General features: G+C 49.6%; 1 protein-coding gene across 1 annotated transcript in view; it reads right to left on the reverse strand.

Annotated features, from left to right (window-relative positions):
* Nucleotides 1-16,850, reverse strand: part of TLL2 (tolloid like 2) — a 122,211-nt gene that overhangs the window by 11,068 nt on the left and 94,293 nt on the right. The window contains exons 11-17 of the mRNA XM_049646453.1: nucleotides 12,485-12,601; nucleotides 11,330-11,475; nucleotides 10,715-10,910; nucleotides 3,186-3,311; nucleotides 2,289-2,449; nucleotides 1,476-1,656; nucleotides 480-605 (exon numbers count right to left, since the gene is read on the reverse strand). Of these exons, the coding sequence (XP_049502410.1) occupies nucleotides 480-605; nucleotides 1,476-1,656; nucleotides 2,289-2,449; nucleotides 3,186-3,311; nucleotides 10,715-10,910; nucleotides 11,330-11,475; nucleotides 12,485-12,601 (1,053 nt within the window). The remainder of the gene's footprint in view (nucleotides 1-479; nucleotides 606-1,475; nucleotides 1,657-2,288; nucleotides 2,450-3,185; nucleotides 3,312-10,714; nucleotides 10,911-11,329; nucleotides 11,476-12,484; nucleotides 12,602-16,850) is intronic.

Raw genomic sequence — 16,850 nt, forward strand, 5'->3', positions numbered from 1 at the left:
CCTGCATATGGCAACTACTATTATGACATAGATGGTTGATATGCATTGACACTTCAAGTGCTTAATAGGTGCCAGACTGTCTGAAGTGCTTTCTAGGCATGCTTTCATTTAATCCCCATACACCTTTAAGAAGGGGGTATGTTTAGTCTCTTTTAGAAGAAGAAACTGAAGCTCAGAGAGGTTAAGTAACTTGCCCAAAGTCACAAAGCCAGTAAGTAGCAGAGTCAGGGTTTAAACCTAGATGGTCTGATTCTAGAGCCTGGGGGTGTAACCACTTTGCAATAATCACTCCAGGAGGGCCCCTGAGGGCCCCTGCAAGCCTCCTGGGGAAAGCCACCCTTCAGCAGGAGGTCAAGGAGGAGGGAAGGCAGACGCTGAGGGCTCGGCAGACCAGAAAGGCCCCTCGCTCTCACTCTTACACATGTGCACACCTTGGCGGCCAAGGTCAGCCGTGCCTCCCAGCTGCGGTCTAGCCTTACCTTCTTTACAGTCGTGCCCATTCTCGTGGAGCCGGTAACCGTTTCTGCACCGGCACAGATAGCTCCCAGACGTGTTGACGCACTCGTGCTGGCACCCGCCGTTGTCCTTGGCACACTCGTCCTTGTCTGAGGAGATCAACAGACTCTCCTAAGGGGGAATGCCAACTTGGGAATGTCCCTCCCACCTTAGAACTCTGCTCAAAAGTAGCCTCCATCAGGGAGCCTCCCCTGTGTATATATATATATATATATATATATATACATATACATATATATATACACACACACACACACACACACATATATATATACATGTATACATATATTTATTACCCCTGCTTTTTACCCCTGCTTCCTGCCAAAACAAGGAACTCCTTAAAGGATAGGCTAATATTAATAATAGTAACAATAATAAAAATAACTGCCATGTGTTGAATATTTATGTGATGGGCACTTCCCAAAGCACTTTCTGATGTTTATGTATTTTTGAGAGACAGAGAGAGAGAAAGCATGAGCAGGAGAGGGGCAGAGAGAGAGGGAGACACAAAATCTGAAGCAGGTTCCAGGCTTCGAGCTGTCAGCACAGAGTCTGACACGGGGCTCGAACCCACAAACTGCAGATCATAACCCGAGCCGAAGTTGGACACTTAACTGACTGAGCCACCCGGGCACCCCAAGTCAATTTTTGACTGTCTCTCAAAAATACATAAGTCAATACACCTTTCTGGCCTCTGGGACTGACTGGGAGAGATCCCTGTGACTTCAAGCCACCCACTTTGTGGCAGTTTGTTACGACAGCCCAGTAATAATATAACCACCAATATAAAAAAATAACAAAACAAACAAAACCTGGATCCGGGCATGCCACCGCCAAGGCTGAAATACTGTGAGGGCAGGGGCAGTGGGCAGAGAGGGGGTGAGCAGGTGCCCCTGAGGCTGAGAGCCTACACAGCCATGTCCCCCTCGGCCTGGGACCTGGCCTCCAAGCCCCCACACCTGAAAAGAAGTGGGCCCTGAAGCCCCGTTTGGAGACCGTGTTGTCTGACTTGAACTCCACACGCATGTTGTTGCTCTGGGAGGTGATGACCTCGGGCATCTCGGAGCCGCAGAACTTGCCATGTAGCCTGGCGTCGGGGGACAGGCCGCTGCGCACCTCCACAAAGTCGTACTTACAGACCTGCAAGGGAGCGCCACGGGGAGCCGCCCGGTCCTCCCGAGGCCCCACCCCACAGTCAGTGCAGGACCCCTTCCTGACAGCCACACCCTGCCTAGGGGCCAGACCGGCTCAGCCTCATCCAGAAGAAGGGAGGAGCTTTTCAACTCTTACTGGGGTCCCTCTGGCCCAACGCGTAGGCAACATGGGACTCTCGCGACTAGCACTCTGGCTGGAGGGCTCTACCTGGGCCTTGGCTGACTTGGTCATCCCATGACCACTGCCCAAAGGAGGAGACAGGCAATTCATACCATCCTGGTCCCCGGGTGCGTCTCACCCTCTCCGTTACCCTCAGTAGGACGCTAACCCCCAGACTCCTACCCCAGGGGACATCCTTGTCTTGACCGCCTCCCACCCCCAAGACCTGCCTCCTCCACTCTGGTCCTGATTCTCCTTGGGTCCGTCAGTGACAAGAGGACCAAGGCACCGTGTCTGCAGAGGACGAACAGATGAAACCGCCACACCAAACGCTCCCAGATTCTGCCCCGCAAAGGTTGTATGACTATAGGAAGCTACGTCCCTGCCTGCCGAGCCCCTCGCTGGTCTGCAGCCCCGAGCCACGTCCCCACACAAGGAATTAGAGCGCAGAAGCATACATCATTGCCTTCCAGTTCAAACACTTCAAACTGGAGGGAGATCCGGTACTGAGCAGGGGCCACCACCTGCCAGACGCAGTTTTTGTTTGTAGGATACTCCTTCGGCCACCCAGGGCTGGTGATGGTTCCGTTCAGCTTGGTAATAAAACCGCCACAGGCCACTGCACGGGAGAAACAGAAGCAAGACTCATTTGGTTTTCGTTCCAAGTGACTGTGATTTCCCCCAAGCAGCAATAAGCGGGCTGTTCTTTAATACAAAAGAAAAAGAAAGAAAGAAAAAGAGAAAGGTTGACAATCTGAACTGATTAATCCAGCAACGTTTCTCCCAGTCGGCTTCAGCTGAGCATTTGGAGGGATGAAGCTGAGGACAAGCCTTTACCGCTTTTTAAAATGATGACAACACACGCGTGCTTACCTGTCGCTCAGTGGCATAGCCGGGGACTCCACATGACTTGGACCAAAGGAGCCTTGGCAATGTTTGTACCGAGCTGTGCACTTTACCTGGCTTACACGAACAAGCAGGGTCAGCCAGGTGGGCAAGGAAAACGGAACGCCAGGCAGGTAGAAATGGAATGAGTGAAATGAGCTATCAGCTGAGTCACACCTAAGGGCGCAGAGTTTTTCTTTGCTTTTCTTTTTTATCTGATAATCATGTGAAGTGTTCACGGTCACGGAAGAAAATGAACCCGTCAGCGCCTGGGATGGAGTCCTCATAATTTGGGCAGCCCCCTCGCACGTGGGTGACTTTGTGGAGCTATTTTTCGTTCCGAGAGCCGGGGACATTACCCACCACAGATCATGTCACCTCACAGCCAGCCGGCTTCCCCCTCTCCTCCCCACTTCTCCCAACTTGTCCTTTATCCTGTCTCATTCTAGCGTGGTGGGTCCAACACCAACCTTCACACGTCTTCTTATCGGCAGCCAGCTCGTAGCCAGGGTCGCACGCGCACTTGTAGCTGCCCAGAGTGTTCACACAGCGCTGCTCACACCCGCCGTGATCTGGCCAGGAGCACTCATCCACCTCTGTGGGAGAGGAAGGGGACCCCGACTAAATCACCACAGAGCTGCCTGGTCTGTTCCCCATCCCATTCCACGCCCCAGGGTCCCTGGCAAATGACCTCTAAGAACAAGAATGGTTCCTGGTGACCACCTCCCAGGGAGGCTCATGCCCACATCTCAGACACTGGCAGCAGCCATAACCAAAGGGGAAGTCTCGAGAACATAAGAGTAACTTGTTACCCAGAGGGAAGGCTCCTCTGGAGGAGACCAAGCTTGGATGATTTTATTCTTTGAAGGGTTCAATCAGGGAATACAGTGTGATTTTTAAAAAATCTCAAAGGTTCCACACCGGAGACTCAATCAGTTTTAATGCCATGGAATTGAGGTTCCTCCCAAATATGGCACTTCTCAGGGACATTAAGTGGAAGATAAGAACAAAGGGACACATTTCTAGATGAAGATATAAAATATTTTCTAGAGACAAAACCAGAACCTGTGATTTAGCGTTTTATAAATAATCTGAAGAGGTGTGCTCAGGGAGATCTTCAAGATTACAGAAAACACTGAGCTCTCAGGTTAGCCAATACTCCCAGGAGAAACTGGGGGAGGCCACAGTGAGACTGAGTTAGCAGGGGAGTCAGATGGGATTCAGCACTGACAAGTGTCTGGTGATATGTTTGGGGCAATTAAATAACAGCAAGCAGGATGCCAGGAGAGCTGTCCTGAGGAGCAACACAGGAGTCACTGGAGAATCTGCCCGGAAATGTCAGCCCATGCATCACTGGAGAAAAGAAAAAACCCAGGCAGTGGGCATCGCCCGGGAGAGGATCAGAAATAAAAAGAAAAACTCCTGATTTTCTGTTGCCAGGCTGCGATGCATCTATCCCCGAGAGGGGAGGTTGTGGCCTCACTGAGCCAGAGAGCCCAGAGAGGGCACAAGACACGGAGGCATCTTCAAAAACAAAACAAAGCTGAACAAGTCCAATCTAGGAGGAAGAAAGGGTGGGGGTGGTATGGGCTCATAACATCATGGAACGTAGGAATAGAGCAGGCACGGTGTTGTCCACAAAATCCTCAAAGACGGCATTACACGTAAAACGAGAGAAACCAGGACATCTTGCAGTTAGTTAAGTCCTGAAAAGACCCCCCCCACCCCCAGTCCTGCCCTTAGGCGGCGATCCTTTCAGTAACATTTCTTACAGATGGCTTTGCAGGTCCTGCTTGAAATCCCCCAGAGATAGGACTCTCACTGCTTTTCAAAAGTATTTCTTATCCTTTGGAATTTGAATTGTCAAAATTCTGGCTCCTTGCAACTTCCAACCCATTGGTCCTGCAGAACATGCAAACCCTTCAGCCGTGATGTGTCCCTCTGAGCTGCTATTTTCTGACTCAAATAGACCCATTTCCTTCCAGTCTTCCTTGCCTACGATGCACAAAACACTCATGCACCTGCCCGCTCTTCACTGGGCAAACTTAGGTAATTCTTAGAGTGATGCGTTGTTGGGCTCAGCCAAACTTAAGTAAGTTGGTCAGTAGGGGGACTGAGTTCAGGAGGCATGCTCTAGATAGGGGTTTGAAGTTGTCCGTGGGCTCGAATAAATGCAAGCATTAAGTATGCCAAAATAGTAAGCATCTGGCAACCACTCATTCCTTTACAAAAGGCAAAGTACTTTCTTTGACATTTTCTAGAAAGTATAGGAGAAGAATCAATGATAAGAAGAAATGGAAAGAGTCCAGTGTTCTAGAGTGAGCCTCACAGACCTCGGTTGGATCCACCACTGGATCTTACCCCAACCGGTTGGGTGATTTAATTTTTCTGAGTGTTCCTCCTGTTTTAAAATGAGAATAGTACCTACTTTTAGGGTTGTGGGGGTTGAAAATGAAGGGTGTGAAGTACCCAGCATACAGACATCTGGTACGGAGTAGCGCTCCCTACAGACAATAGCAAGATTGCTTTTGAAATCCCAGTGGGTGGACAGATATGCTGATGAAGGGAGTGGAAAGGATAAGGTTACCTGAGCACACCTGAATCAGGTGAGAGCACAGTGCAAGCCTGAGGAGAGGAGTGAGACAAAGGTGTCAAAAGAAGGACAAGGTGTCAAAGACTGGCCAGTGATGGAAGAAGAGATGGGCAGGAAGGCAGCACAGCAGAGTCAAGAAACTGGCAGGTGAGCGCAGGGGGAGGGCAGAAAAGAATGATGGAAGAAGCTCATCAAAATAGACCAAGACAAACACAAGACCTCACAGCTGGGGGGTGAAGGGAGACTCTGATGCCAGAAGATGCTATTGGCGATGGGCAGGACACACGTTTGTCATCGGCAAGAAAGGGAAGACCACAGATGAACAAGTCTCCTGGTGCAATCTTAGCCATGTGGAGGGAGAGAGGCTGGTAGATTGGATTTGGGCTGAAGGCAACAGGAATATAGTTCCTCCAGGGACTAGAAGGGTAGGATGTTTGTTGAGCCCAGGAAGGCGGGTGAAAGATATAGGGTTACATCTGAGCTCCCTCCAGCTAAAGCAGTGGGATGTTTGGCCATTTTCAACTGTACTCCAGCTTGGGTGGATGGTGTGGAAGTGTACCAGGGCCCCACTCTCGGTGGGACACTGGGTGTCCTTGGAACCACTCCCACACTTTGATGAAGCAGCATCTGCTCCAAGCCCACAAGTTCATGCTTGCTCTGGCCTACCGTGGTCAAGAGCCAAGCCTCCCCCAAGAATCTGGGAGGCTGTGGGTGTGGGTAGGAAAAAAAAAAGGCTGAACTAGACAGGGCTCAGCCATACAGAGTGGTAGCTCTGTCTTCCTTGCTTTCTTCAAGCGGTAGTATTGAAAGAAGGTACCATTCTATGCTTAGATCATGAGATGGCTCAGAGAGGATGCCAACAATTGTTTCAGAGAGAGTTGAGGAAAGAGGAGTCAGGGCACCTCCTTAAGCTTTTGAAGAAGCACCTGAAGGAAACCAGTCCGCCTCATCGACATCCCATGGTGGTCCATTGGCACTGGGACAGAGGAGTATGGGGATCAAGGTGGGAATCATATTCTTTATGTGAGGAGTATGGGACCAAAATGGCTCTGCCAACCTTCAAATGCTGCTGCCATCTCCCAAAGTAAGCGGAGATGAGCTCTGCCTGCTGCCAGGCCAGCGGGCTCGGAGAGGACTGCCATCTGGCACCGAGAGAGGGATGCAAAGGCCAACTGGCACCCTGGTCAGTGCCATGCGCCAACTGGGCTCTGGGCAGAGGCTCGTGCCAACTGGCACCAAGGCAAGAGCTTCTTCGGCTTGGTCCAACTCCTCTGGGTGGACTTTGTAGTTAGTCTTCCAGTTTCTTTTGGTGGAGGAGTCCTGACACACGCGCTGGGTGCTGTGTGTTCCCAGGACACCCTACTGATGGCTTCTCTGGAAAAAGGCTGGGCCGTCCAGTCTCCAGACCTGCACTGACCGATGTGGTCGCCACCAGCCTGTGTGGCTATCGAACACTTGAAATGTAGCTAGTCCAAATTCAGGTGTGCCGTGAGTGTAAAAGATGCCGGATTTCCAAGACTTAGTATGAAAAAAAAAAACCCGAAAATGTTTCGTTAACTTTGTGTATATAAATTACATATTAAAATGATAGTATTGCATGTGATGGTAAATGATTATAAAATTGATATATTGGGTTAAATAAAATATATTCAAATAATTCCACCTGTTTCTTTGAGGGGGGGCAGGGTGAGGGACGAGGTTGCTACTAGATAGTTTAAGATTACATATGTGGCTCACTTTTGTGACTTGCCCTCTTTTTCTGTTGGACAGCACTGCTCTAGACTGCGGTCTCACCTCATTCTTTCTCCTGGGAACCCCGAAAAGTAAGCAGGGAAAGCAGCAGGAAGCTCAATCCACAAATGAGGAATCTAAGCCTCATTATTCTTTCATCTATTCATTCCCTGCCCAGTGAGTATTTACTGAGCTGAGTGTGGGCCAGGCGCTGGGAATATAGTGGAAAACAAAGCAGGTACGATCCAGTCTCAGAAAGGAAAACTGACCTGCCTGAGAGCAGACACCTACCTAATAAGGAATGAGGGCGGGATGAAAAGCCGAACCTCGGACACTAAATCCAAGGCCCCTTTCCCCATATTCCCATGGTATTAAGGGGGCAGAAAGGCGACAGGTGTCAGAATCAAGCCACAAACACGAATGAGAAATTCAAGCCCCCTGACTTTCCCTTGCCTGAGACTGGCAGGTCTTTGTAGTGGGAAGAATGCACTGGGGACCCTACAGAGATCCGGGGTCTGTTCTGGCTCCGCCAGTTTGGAATTTCAGTTTCCTCAATTTAAAAATGGGGGTAAAAATAATGCCTACCAAGGGGTTGTTCTGAAGACAAAGTGAGATATCTCATGCAGTTTCTAGCATACTCAGTAGACCTCTTTTCTTTCCCCTCCAAGAAGTGTTCTGAGGTTTCCAGCAATGCTCCTGCCCGTTTTCAGGTTCAGAGTCAAGTCTACTGACATCAAGAAGACATCAAGCCAGGCCTGTGCATTAAGTCAGTGTAGACGGGCCTCAGTAAACATCTTCCTGGGCATCTAAAAAAGATGTTTGCGAGCTGAGAAGTGAAATGCCCTTGAAGTGTGAGGTGGGGCAATGTGGCCCTGCCCCCAGGCTGGGGGCCTCCCGGGTCCACACGTCCATGGTCAGTGTCATCACCCATTTGCCTGCAGTTCTCTTTCACCACCTTCAGCTCCTGAGGATGACTGTGCCTTCCTGTGTCCCCAGCCCCCAGCACAGCACCTGACACATGGCTTGATGGCTGCTGAATGATGGCTAACTGCGGAAGAAGAAGAAGATGGGATCTTCTAACCAGCAAACGGAGCTGGTTATCGTGGGTACTGAGAGCGAGCCAGCTCGGTCCCCCACAAACCAGTGCAGCATCACAGAAGGAAGCACTCCTTTCCACTGCGTTGATTGGCATCTCAGGAGGGTTGCCACAAAAAAAAACACAGGATGCTCAACTACCTTTGAATTTAAGATGAACGTTTCTTACCATTTCTCAGCAAGGTATGCAATGTTTGGGACATGCTTATACTAAAGGATCATTCTTTATCTTATATTCAGATTTAACTGGGCATCCCCGCCCCCCATTTTTGGTAAATCTGGTAACCCTACACTCCAGCTTTAGCTGGTCCTCTCAAAAACATGCCTCACCGAACCAGGAATGAGGTGTGGGTGGGTCGTGGGTTTCCGACTCCCCAGCACCCAACTTACAGAGCTCAGGGTGAAAGTCAGAGGAGGAGAAGGACAGAGGTAGGATAAAGCCTCGTAATCATTTGTGACATGGGGTGAGCAAACTAAGGCCTCCCGAAGCTGTCCACGTCCCAGTCCCTGGAACCTGTGAATCTGTTACCTTACTTGGCAGAAAGGGCTTTGGGAGTGTGATTAAATTAAGGATCTTGAAATAGGAGGTTATCCTGGGTTATCTGAGTGGGCCCACTGTAGCCACACGGGTCTTATTACCGAAAGAGGGAGGAGATCAGGGTCAGAAGAAGAGATGTGACAGTGGAAGCAGAGGTCTGCGGTACAGCAGGGGAAAGACCCAAGTGGCCAGTGCTGGCTCGAAGGTGGAGGGGCACCTGAACCAAGAAATGCAGGAAGAGGCAAGGAAACCCGACCTCCAGAACTACCAGATGACAAGCTCGTGTTGTTTTAGGCCACCGAGTTTGCAGGAATTTGTTACAGCAGCAGCAAGAAAATGATACCTGGCAAGAAGAAACTGTCATGTCATTTTTGCCGGAGACAAAAATAACCACTTCAAAGACTCCTTCTTTAGCAAAGGCAGCACATGGGTCTAAACATTATACCACATGCATTTGCTTACACTGTTACATTTTCCCCTGTCAGCCCTGCAACAACACATCTGTAGAAGTGGAAGATCTGGGGCTCAGAGAGGTTGTGTAACTTGCTTAAGGCCACCCAGCGAGCGGCGCTGCTGCTAAGTCACACGCAGTCTGGGACAGGTTGGGTACCGACTGCGAATTTCCAGGCATCTCAACCACAAGCTTGAGCTGCGTTTGAATTATACCTGCTGTGGCCTGGGTTTTTTGCTTGGGAAAGAATTGATTAAATTTTTCCTCCCATTATTGAAAGCATTATGATTCTTGTTCTGTTTCTGCTTGGGTTTTGCTCTCGCAGATGCCTCAAGACAAAAGAAAAAGAATCCCACTTATCTGTGCGGATTCCAGCCTGTGGAGTCTCTCGACAGCTATCATTTTGTTGGGGCTTCACCACTGGTTAGGTAAAACGGGCAGATTTCTTCCCCTTGTTTGACAGAGAACAAAACTGAACTCTCAATAAAGGACAAAGAGCTGCCTGCTCAGGGGTGCACGGCTTGAAATGGGTTTTTCTGACACCCCTCCACTTATACAGAATCTGGGAGAAAGGGCTAAAGAGGGGGCAGATGGAGAGAGTGGGAGTAAGAGAGGGACCGGAATTTCTGGATTGGCACAGCCAGGAGTCCTTGGAGAGGAGGGAAGGAGAGGAAAGCAGCTTCCTACTGGATGTGAATAGTGCCACGCATCAAGGGATCTCAGGTGTGGATTAGATAACACCATTCAGTGGCTGCTGGTGTGCTACCAGGTGCCCGATCACAATGTGCTGGGGAGTATCCATGCTTCCCTTTGAGAGTGTGGTCTGAGGGGCTTCCAGGAGGTCCCCGAGAGCAGAGAAGGAAGACCTGCCCACACGAAGGAGTCCTGAGAAGCCCATTCTGCTGGGGCCAGGAATGCCGGTCTTCCCATGGCATTCTGGGTCTGCTTTCATGAAGACTGCAACGCAGCCATGGAGGTCTGTTCCCTGAGCACCACCCCCTCACTGTCCTCCCCACCCTGACCCACTTGAGGGTAGACTTGTAGGCTGGGGGTGGTGCCTCGGCTGCTGAAGACCGAGGCTGCCTCTCTGGCCCACACCGGGGAATGTAAAACAATGCTGCAGAAAGAGTTGGGGCTTAGGGGTCAGACTGCGCTTGGATTCTTGATCAACCACTTAACTGAGTGACCCAAGCAACCCTTCTCGACTCTAACCAAACGTGATCCAAACCCAACTCAAAGGGTTATTCAATGACATCCTGTAAACCAAGTACCTTGCACAGTTCCTGACACACAGTAGGTGCTCAATTAATGAGACTGACTGCACAAATATTTATTCTTATCAATGCTCATTCCCTAAGGTTCACTAAGTTGACCTTGTAAACTTACTAAATCTAATTTCGACGCCAAGGCTGCTCCTGCTCCTGAGTCCCTGACGGACTTTGTTAGAGGCAGCTCCACTATGGGTCACCGCCTTCTCCCGGCAGGGAGCCTTGTTTGACGCTAAGGTTCCATATGGGTTTTATGATTCTTAGGCCAGGGGGGCAATACCTCTTCCTGTGACTAAAAATGGAAACAAACTGCTAATTCATACCCTTGAAAAAATTGGCTGCAAAGCCCGCTTTATTGATAGAGCCATCGGACACAAACTTCATCCACATTCTGTTGGAGCTCGATTTCACATCTTCTGGCTTCTCGTAGCCACAGAAATGGCCAATCAGGGCACTCTCTTCCGTGGGGCCGTCGCGGATTTCCAGGTAGTCGTATGCACAGCTGTCATGCCTTTCAATCTAAACAGAGAAACAGAGGCAATGTGAAAGGTGACGGATGGTCTGGCTTTAAGGTTTTTTATGTAAGAAGGGAACTGAAATAGCACTCTCAAAAATCTAGTCTAGGGTGGACCAAATTGTGCAGACTAAGAGGTGATAAGTAGGGAAGAGCGATTCTACAAAACATCCTGGGATCCCCTCCTAGACTTTTACTTCCCCCCATCTACCCAGGCAGCCATCAGAAAGGCGGTGGAGACAATTTCAAAGCCTGCAAAGATTTTGATATCAAATGCCCAGGTACAATGCACCATGAGCTTGAAACGGACTTAGATTCCTGTTTTCAACCAAAAAAATGGAAACCCGTCTTTATAGAGCACAGAGTGTCTGGCAGAAGTTTATGTTTACTTCCTCCTGGGGAAGAAACCCTGAGCAGTACTCACCTCAAAAGCTTGGAAGGTAAGCCCCACGTGAAACCCTTCCGAAACCGTAATCCTCCAGACACATTCCTTGGAAGGTCTGTAGTCATCCGGGTAGTTGGGAGATTGAATCTGACCAGCGTCTTTGTTAATATCTCCCCCACACGTAGCTTTAGAAAGAGAATCGGGAAGAGAAGGAATGGGGTCCTTGGTCAGACCTTTAGGAAGGAAATTCATGGCCACTTATCACCACTAGGTGGCTCCACTTGGCAACATTTTCATTTCCAGCCAACCAAGACTGTGCCTCCGGAAAGGCACGATTTCGTTCGTTTGCAACTCTGAATTTTTTTCATATAAAGAAAATAACCTTGCCTTTTCTGTGCATCAAACCTTTTCTGTGCCTCTACCTTTTCTGTGCATCAAAATCACCCGGGACATTTTTTGAGCTGTGGAAGCAGGGGCCATGTCCCCAGAAATTCTGATGCAAGTGTGTCTGGGGGCAGGGGGGAGGGGGGTGCTCCAGGTAGCTGTGATGTTTGAAGTCCCCAAGGGATTCTAATGTAGAGAGTAGAGGACTGCTGGTGCGGAGGGACCCACACCTGCAGGCGTGCGTGCACGCGCACGCGCGCGCGCACACACACACGTTATTTCCTTTATAAAAACAAAATTTTGGTGTCTGCAAAATTGCAATTTACCCAGTAGGTGGGACAAACTGAAGCAGAAATGCCCTGGTGGCAGCCGCCTAGAGCCCAGACCTATGTGTTCCCACAACTCGATCACCAGGGTGGCCTCAAAGGCCCTTTCAAAAAGTGTCCTTGTAAATACCCTGATATTGTCCAAAGTCTTCTTTTCATAAATGAAACAGAGGCCCAGAGAGGTCAGGTTCTTTTCTCGGGCTCACACAGCTATTCAGAGGCTGCTTTCATTTCCCCAGGGCTCTACACCAAGGACACGCTCCCCAGCCCCACTGGAGTGGAGTCCAGCGGGTGGTAACAGGTGGACGACACCTGTCGTGACGTGAGCACAGCTGCGGACCTGAGGATCCTCAGCCCGGCCCCTGCGGTGGTTGTCCCTACCCCCCACGGCTCTGGCGGCTGCCACGCGTGCGTGGGTGCAAGAGGGTCAGCGGGCCGCGTGGGAAGGTCAGAGGTGGAACAGAGCCCCCTGCCGTGAACAAACCTTCGTACACCGCGAAGAAACCCTTGCCCAAGGTGCTGCTGCTGCTCCGGAACTCCACCCAGAGCCGGCTGTCCGTGGAGGTGAGGGGCTCCGGGGCCCTGTCACCACAAAACCTGCCTGGGAAGTGGAGAAGACCGGTCAGGCCGCCGGCAGGGCGGGAAGCAGCTCCTTACAGACACGTTTCTCCAAACGTCCTCAAGGTGAGCGGTAACCCTAGCTGTGGCGATTCTCCTGCAGCACATGCAGGAGTCACAGATGGAAGGAAGCAGTCACCCGGCCTGTGCGTCCCCCTTCAGGCTGACTTCAAGAGAATGCCAGACTCCAATCAATCCAAGTCCCCGGAGTGTAGCTCAGGCACCCCTCCTCTGCCAGGTGGGTCCCGCCCAGGTGCTGAAGGTGTGGCGGATAATGGTCCGAGACAGTGATGAGCCTTTCCTCCCCTGGTGTCTCCCACTGCATATATGGCCCTTCTTTGGGGGCAGAGCATGCCTTTAGGAAGACATTCTGCTTTACTCGCCCCAGAGAAGAGATGCCAGAGAACACATGACAAAACAAAAAAAAAAAAAAAAATCAAACCTTCTTGGCTTTTGAACTTCCCAAGCCCAGTCACAATTACTAAGACTTGGGAGAACACACGATGTGCAAGAGCACATGTTTCCATCCTGGTAGTCTTAGAAAGATTCCTAAAATAGATGAGTGAGGGAACTAGGGAGGAGAGGGTTAGAGAGGGCACAAGGGATGCTTTGGAAGGACCCTGTGCCCTGTCCCACCTTGAGCTAAGACCCTTGATGGAAAAGGATGATAGAGACCTCAAGTGGGTTTGAGGGTCTGGGAGAAGGACAGGACTGCGCCCCCAGTCCCTGGGCAGAGCCTGGAAGGGCGACAAGATCTTTGATCCCCATGCCCCACCGGGGGTCAGAACGGGAGTGTGTACATGGCTCATCCAGACATTAGGCCAGGAGACAGGCATGCAGAGTTCTTCAGGCAAAGGGATATGGAAGTGAACTTCCCATAGTCCAGAGGATGTGGGGAGCCATAGGACATCACCCACTGAATGTCTTCTAGGGAGACATGGACTTGGCACCAATCTGAACTGGCCTAGAATTGAGACAAGAAGGAGGCACAGCAGCCACTGAGGATTCTTTGCTCAGATAGAGGACCGGAGACCAGACAGGCATGAGGACACTCAGCGATGCCAACTGAGATGGCAATACGCATGCCCCCCCCGCCACCGTGCCGTGGCACATGTATACACCCCTTACTGGCACCCCCACCTCAGGGGAAGAGAACACAAACTGACCAAAATTAATTTCCCCTACCTGATAGAGAGGGGCTCATAATTGCCGTTGAAATTCTGCTATTGAAAAATACAAATACATGTGTATTTCTCTGACACTTGGGTATGAGTCTGATGCTTGGATCGAAGAGGCGGAAGGCCATGACTTCCCAATGTACGGTAATCTTTGGCCCTATAATTCCCAATGTCGTGTAAAGATGGCAGCCATGGCAAGGTGGGGATGGGAACAGGGTGTGACATGGGCTGGGTTGTACTGATCAGTTCACAACACAGACCAGTCAAGGTCTATTTGGACTGGAAGCCATGGTTCTCTCAAGCACCGACTGCGTAGGTCGCTCAAAAATCCATCTGATATGGGGGAAATGGGAGGCCGTGCCTGTTAACGAGTATGGGTTTTCTTTTGGGTGATAAAAATGTTCTACACTTGATTATGGTGATGGTTGGTTGCACAACTCTGTGAGCATACTAAAACTCATTGACCTGTACACTTTAAATGGTGAATCATATAGTATGTGATTGATATCTCGATATTTTTTATGTCTATTCAACAGATATTTAGCGGGCGCTCTCTTACTGCCAGCACCATATGAAGCACTGCATCAACCACTTGAAGTTATAATTCTGCTTTGCCCTTCTGAGAAATGGGGGAGTGAGGTTGAGGGAGGAATAAAGGCTACGATGGATGTTTCCTGATGGCCAACTGTGGACACGTTCTTTGGGGAGACTTGGGGTAGAAGTTGCTAATCTCCTTCTGCTTCCTTCCGACTCTGGCCACCTGCAGCTTTTTGGATTTGATGAGCTTAATATCAAGTGAGATGAGCTGAGACTTCTGCCAAGAATTTGGCAAGGAAAACTCCATCAGAAGCCTATAAATTTTCAGTAATGGTTACTCTGGCATGGCCAATTAGTGTCAATTAATTCTTGGAAAACAACACATAAGCATGGGCAAGTAAGTACTGCTTACCAGTGAGGAGACAGAGCTGCTGAACAGCAGTTAAACAATATGGGATCACAAAAGGAATTCCTTCTTGACCAAACTGACTTTCAAGTCCAAATTTCTCCTTTTAAAACCCCAGCTGTCACAGCCACTGGGGACTGTTTCCAAAAAAGAGAAGAACTTCCCATGTCTGCCTTGCTGCCTAAGAACGTAACTGGATGAGATGAACCACCCACGGCTGGGCCACAGGACAATCTGGGTCTACTCACTCACTACTCTGGAGGGGGTTGGAATTACCGCTTTGGCAAAGCCAGGCTTGGTTGGGTAAGTTACAAATATTCCTAAGTAACTTCTCTCCCCAAATCACCTTGTAATTCTCACCTAGAACCCTTTGCTTTGTCCCCTGCCCATTTCCTTAATATTCTTATCTTCGCCATAACGGTCCCGATGAAAGCCCCTTTTTACTGAGCATGACCCTCTCCCCAGCGCTTTGCGTGGATGATCTAACTGCTTCCCCCTACCCTCTGAATTAGGGACTGTTTATTATTCATCTCATATATGGGCAAACTGAGGGTTGAAGAATTTGAGTCGAGTTACATTCAATTTGAGTGATACTCAAAGTTGCAAGTGAAGTAGGATTTGAACCTTGGCAGTCTGAGCCCTTGACCTTCATCATCAATTTCATCTTCTTCATCACCACTGCCACCATCATCAAGAGGAACTTATCGGTTAAGGTGTGATTCTGAACACTGTACACTTTTGGGTAAACAGACATGAAATCTGCTCTCTGGGAATGTAAACATCATTCCCAGTTTAGACACGGACACTTAGAAATGATAGATCAAAGCCTCCAACCATAAAGCAAGTCTGTGGTGACGCTGGGCTTGGCTGTTTGACTCACGCTGTCATTTCTGCTCACTTGAGAGGCTGCCCCTGCCCAGGGAGCCCCGGTGGTAGGGCCACGCGACACTGATTGGCCAGCCTGGCCTTTCTGAACCTCCCTCCCCACTTCAGGGAAAGGGGGAAAAAGGGCTTTTGTGTGCAGTGAGGTGGTACAGAATACTCAAAGACAGTTCTGCATACAAAAGTGCATTGTCAGAGTAATTCCTCCTGCAGAAATAAGGCAGGGGAATCCAATTAGCAGGACAGTATTTAAAATCACTGGGTAAATTCTCTCTGTGGCCACGTTCCTCCCCACTTCAGGTGCAATCTCATAAGTAACCCCTGAAACTGAAAACTCAATTTGATAGCTCTAACTGGCCATGACATGCTCTCATTCTACTTACATTTCTCTTTAATCACTTTGTGAAAAAGTGGGACCCAAACAGCCCCTTTCCAAGAAAACTAACAGGCTGGGGAGAAATTGGACTCAGAAAAGGTGTCAAATTCCTCAACGGAATCTGGTTCCCGGCTTTGGAGGAGGAGTTTAATAAGGATATCAAGAAGAGGAAATGCAGATGAGGACACTACAAGTGGGCTCCACGGGGAGTCATAAAGGGTTCATTCATAAAAAGTTATGCATCCATTATGCCTGGGTTTTCACACACTGCCCTGGGAAAATATGCAACGCACAGTTTTTCAGAGCAAGATGCATACTTTCACAATCCGCCCTAATCCGCTCTCCCTCCTGCCAAAGGGGCATTGACCTGCCTCCTCCCAGCAGATTTCATGGCACTGACCCCTCCCAGGGACCAGTTCGGCCCACACAATGCACTTGTTCCAAACACAGAAGTGCACTAACGGCTGCATTCGGAAACATCAGAGCAGGCCAAATAGTTGGCAGAGGAGAATTCCCGCAAACGAAGAATGACGGTTACAGGCACCGGGCCATGCCTTGGCTGTGGCACTCACACACACACACACACACACACACACACACACTGCGAAAGTGTGTAAAATATGAGCCCCCAAAATAACCCAAACAAAACAAACCATCACTGACAACAAAGAGTGGCAAAAAGCCCATCTAATCAATGAAAGTGTAGCCAGGATCTGTAGTGAGAAAATTCTTGTTTCAAGTTCAAGAAAACGAAATCACTGGAAATTTGTCTGCGAGTGCCCAGTCTCAGGAACGTGTCTCAGCCCTCTCTAGGGAACTTCAGTAACTGAGAGCTTCCTTCTCCTGAACCCTC

This window comes from Panthera uncia, chromosome D2 (genome assembly GCF_023721935.1).
Source record: "Panthera uncia isolate 11264 chromosome D2, Puncia_PCG_1.0, whole genome shotgun sequence".
NCBI classification, from domain to species: Eukaryota; Metazoa; Chordata; class Mammalia; order Carnivora; family Felidae; genus Panthera; species Panthera uncia.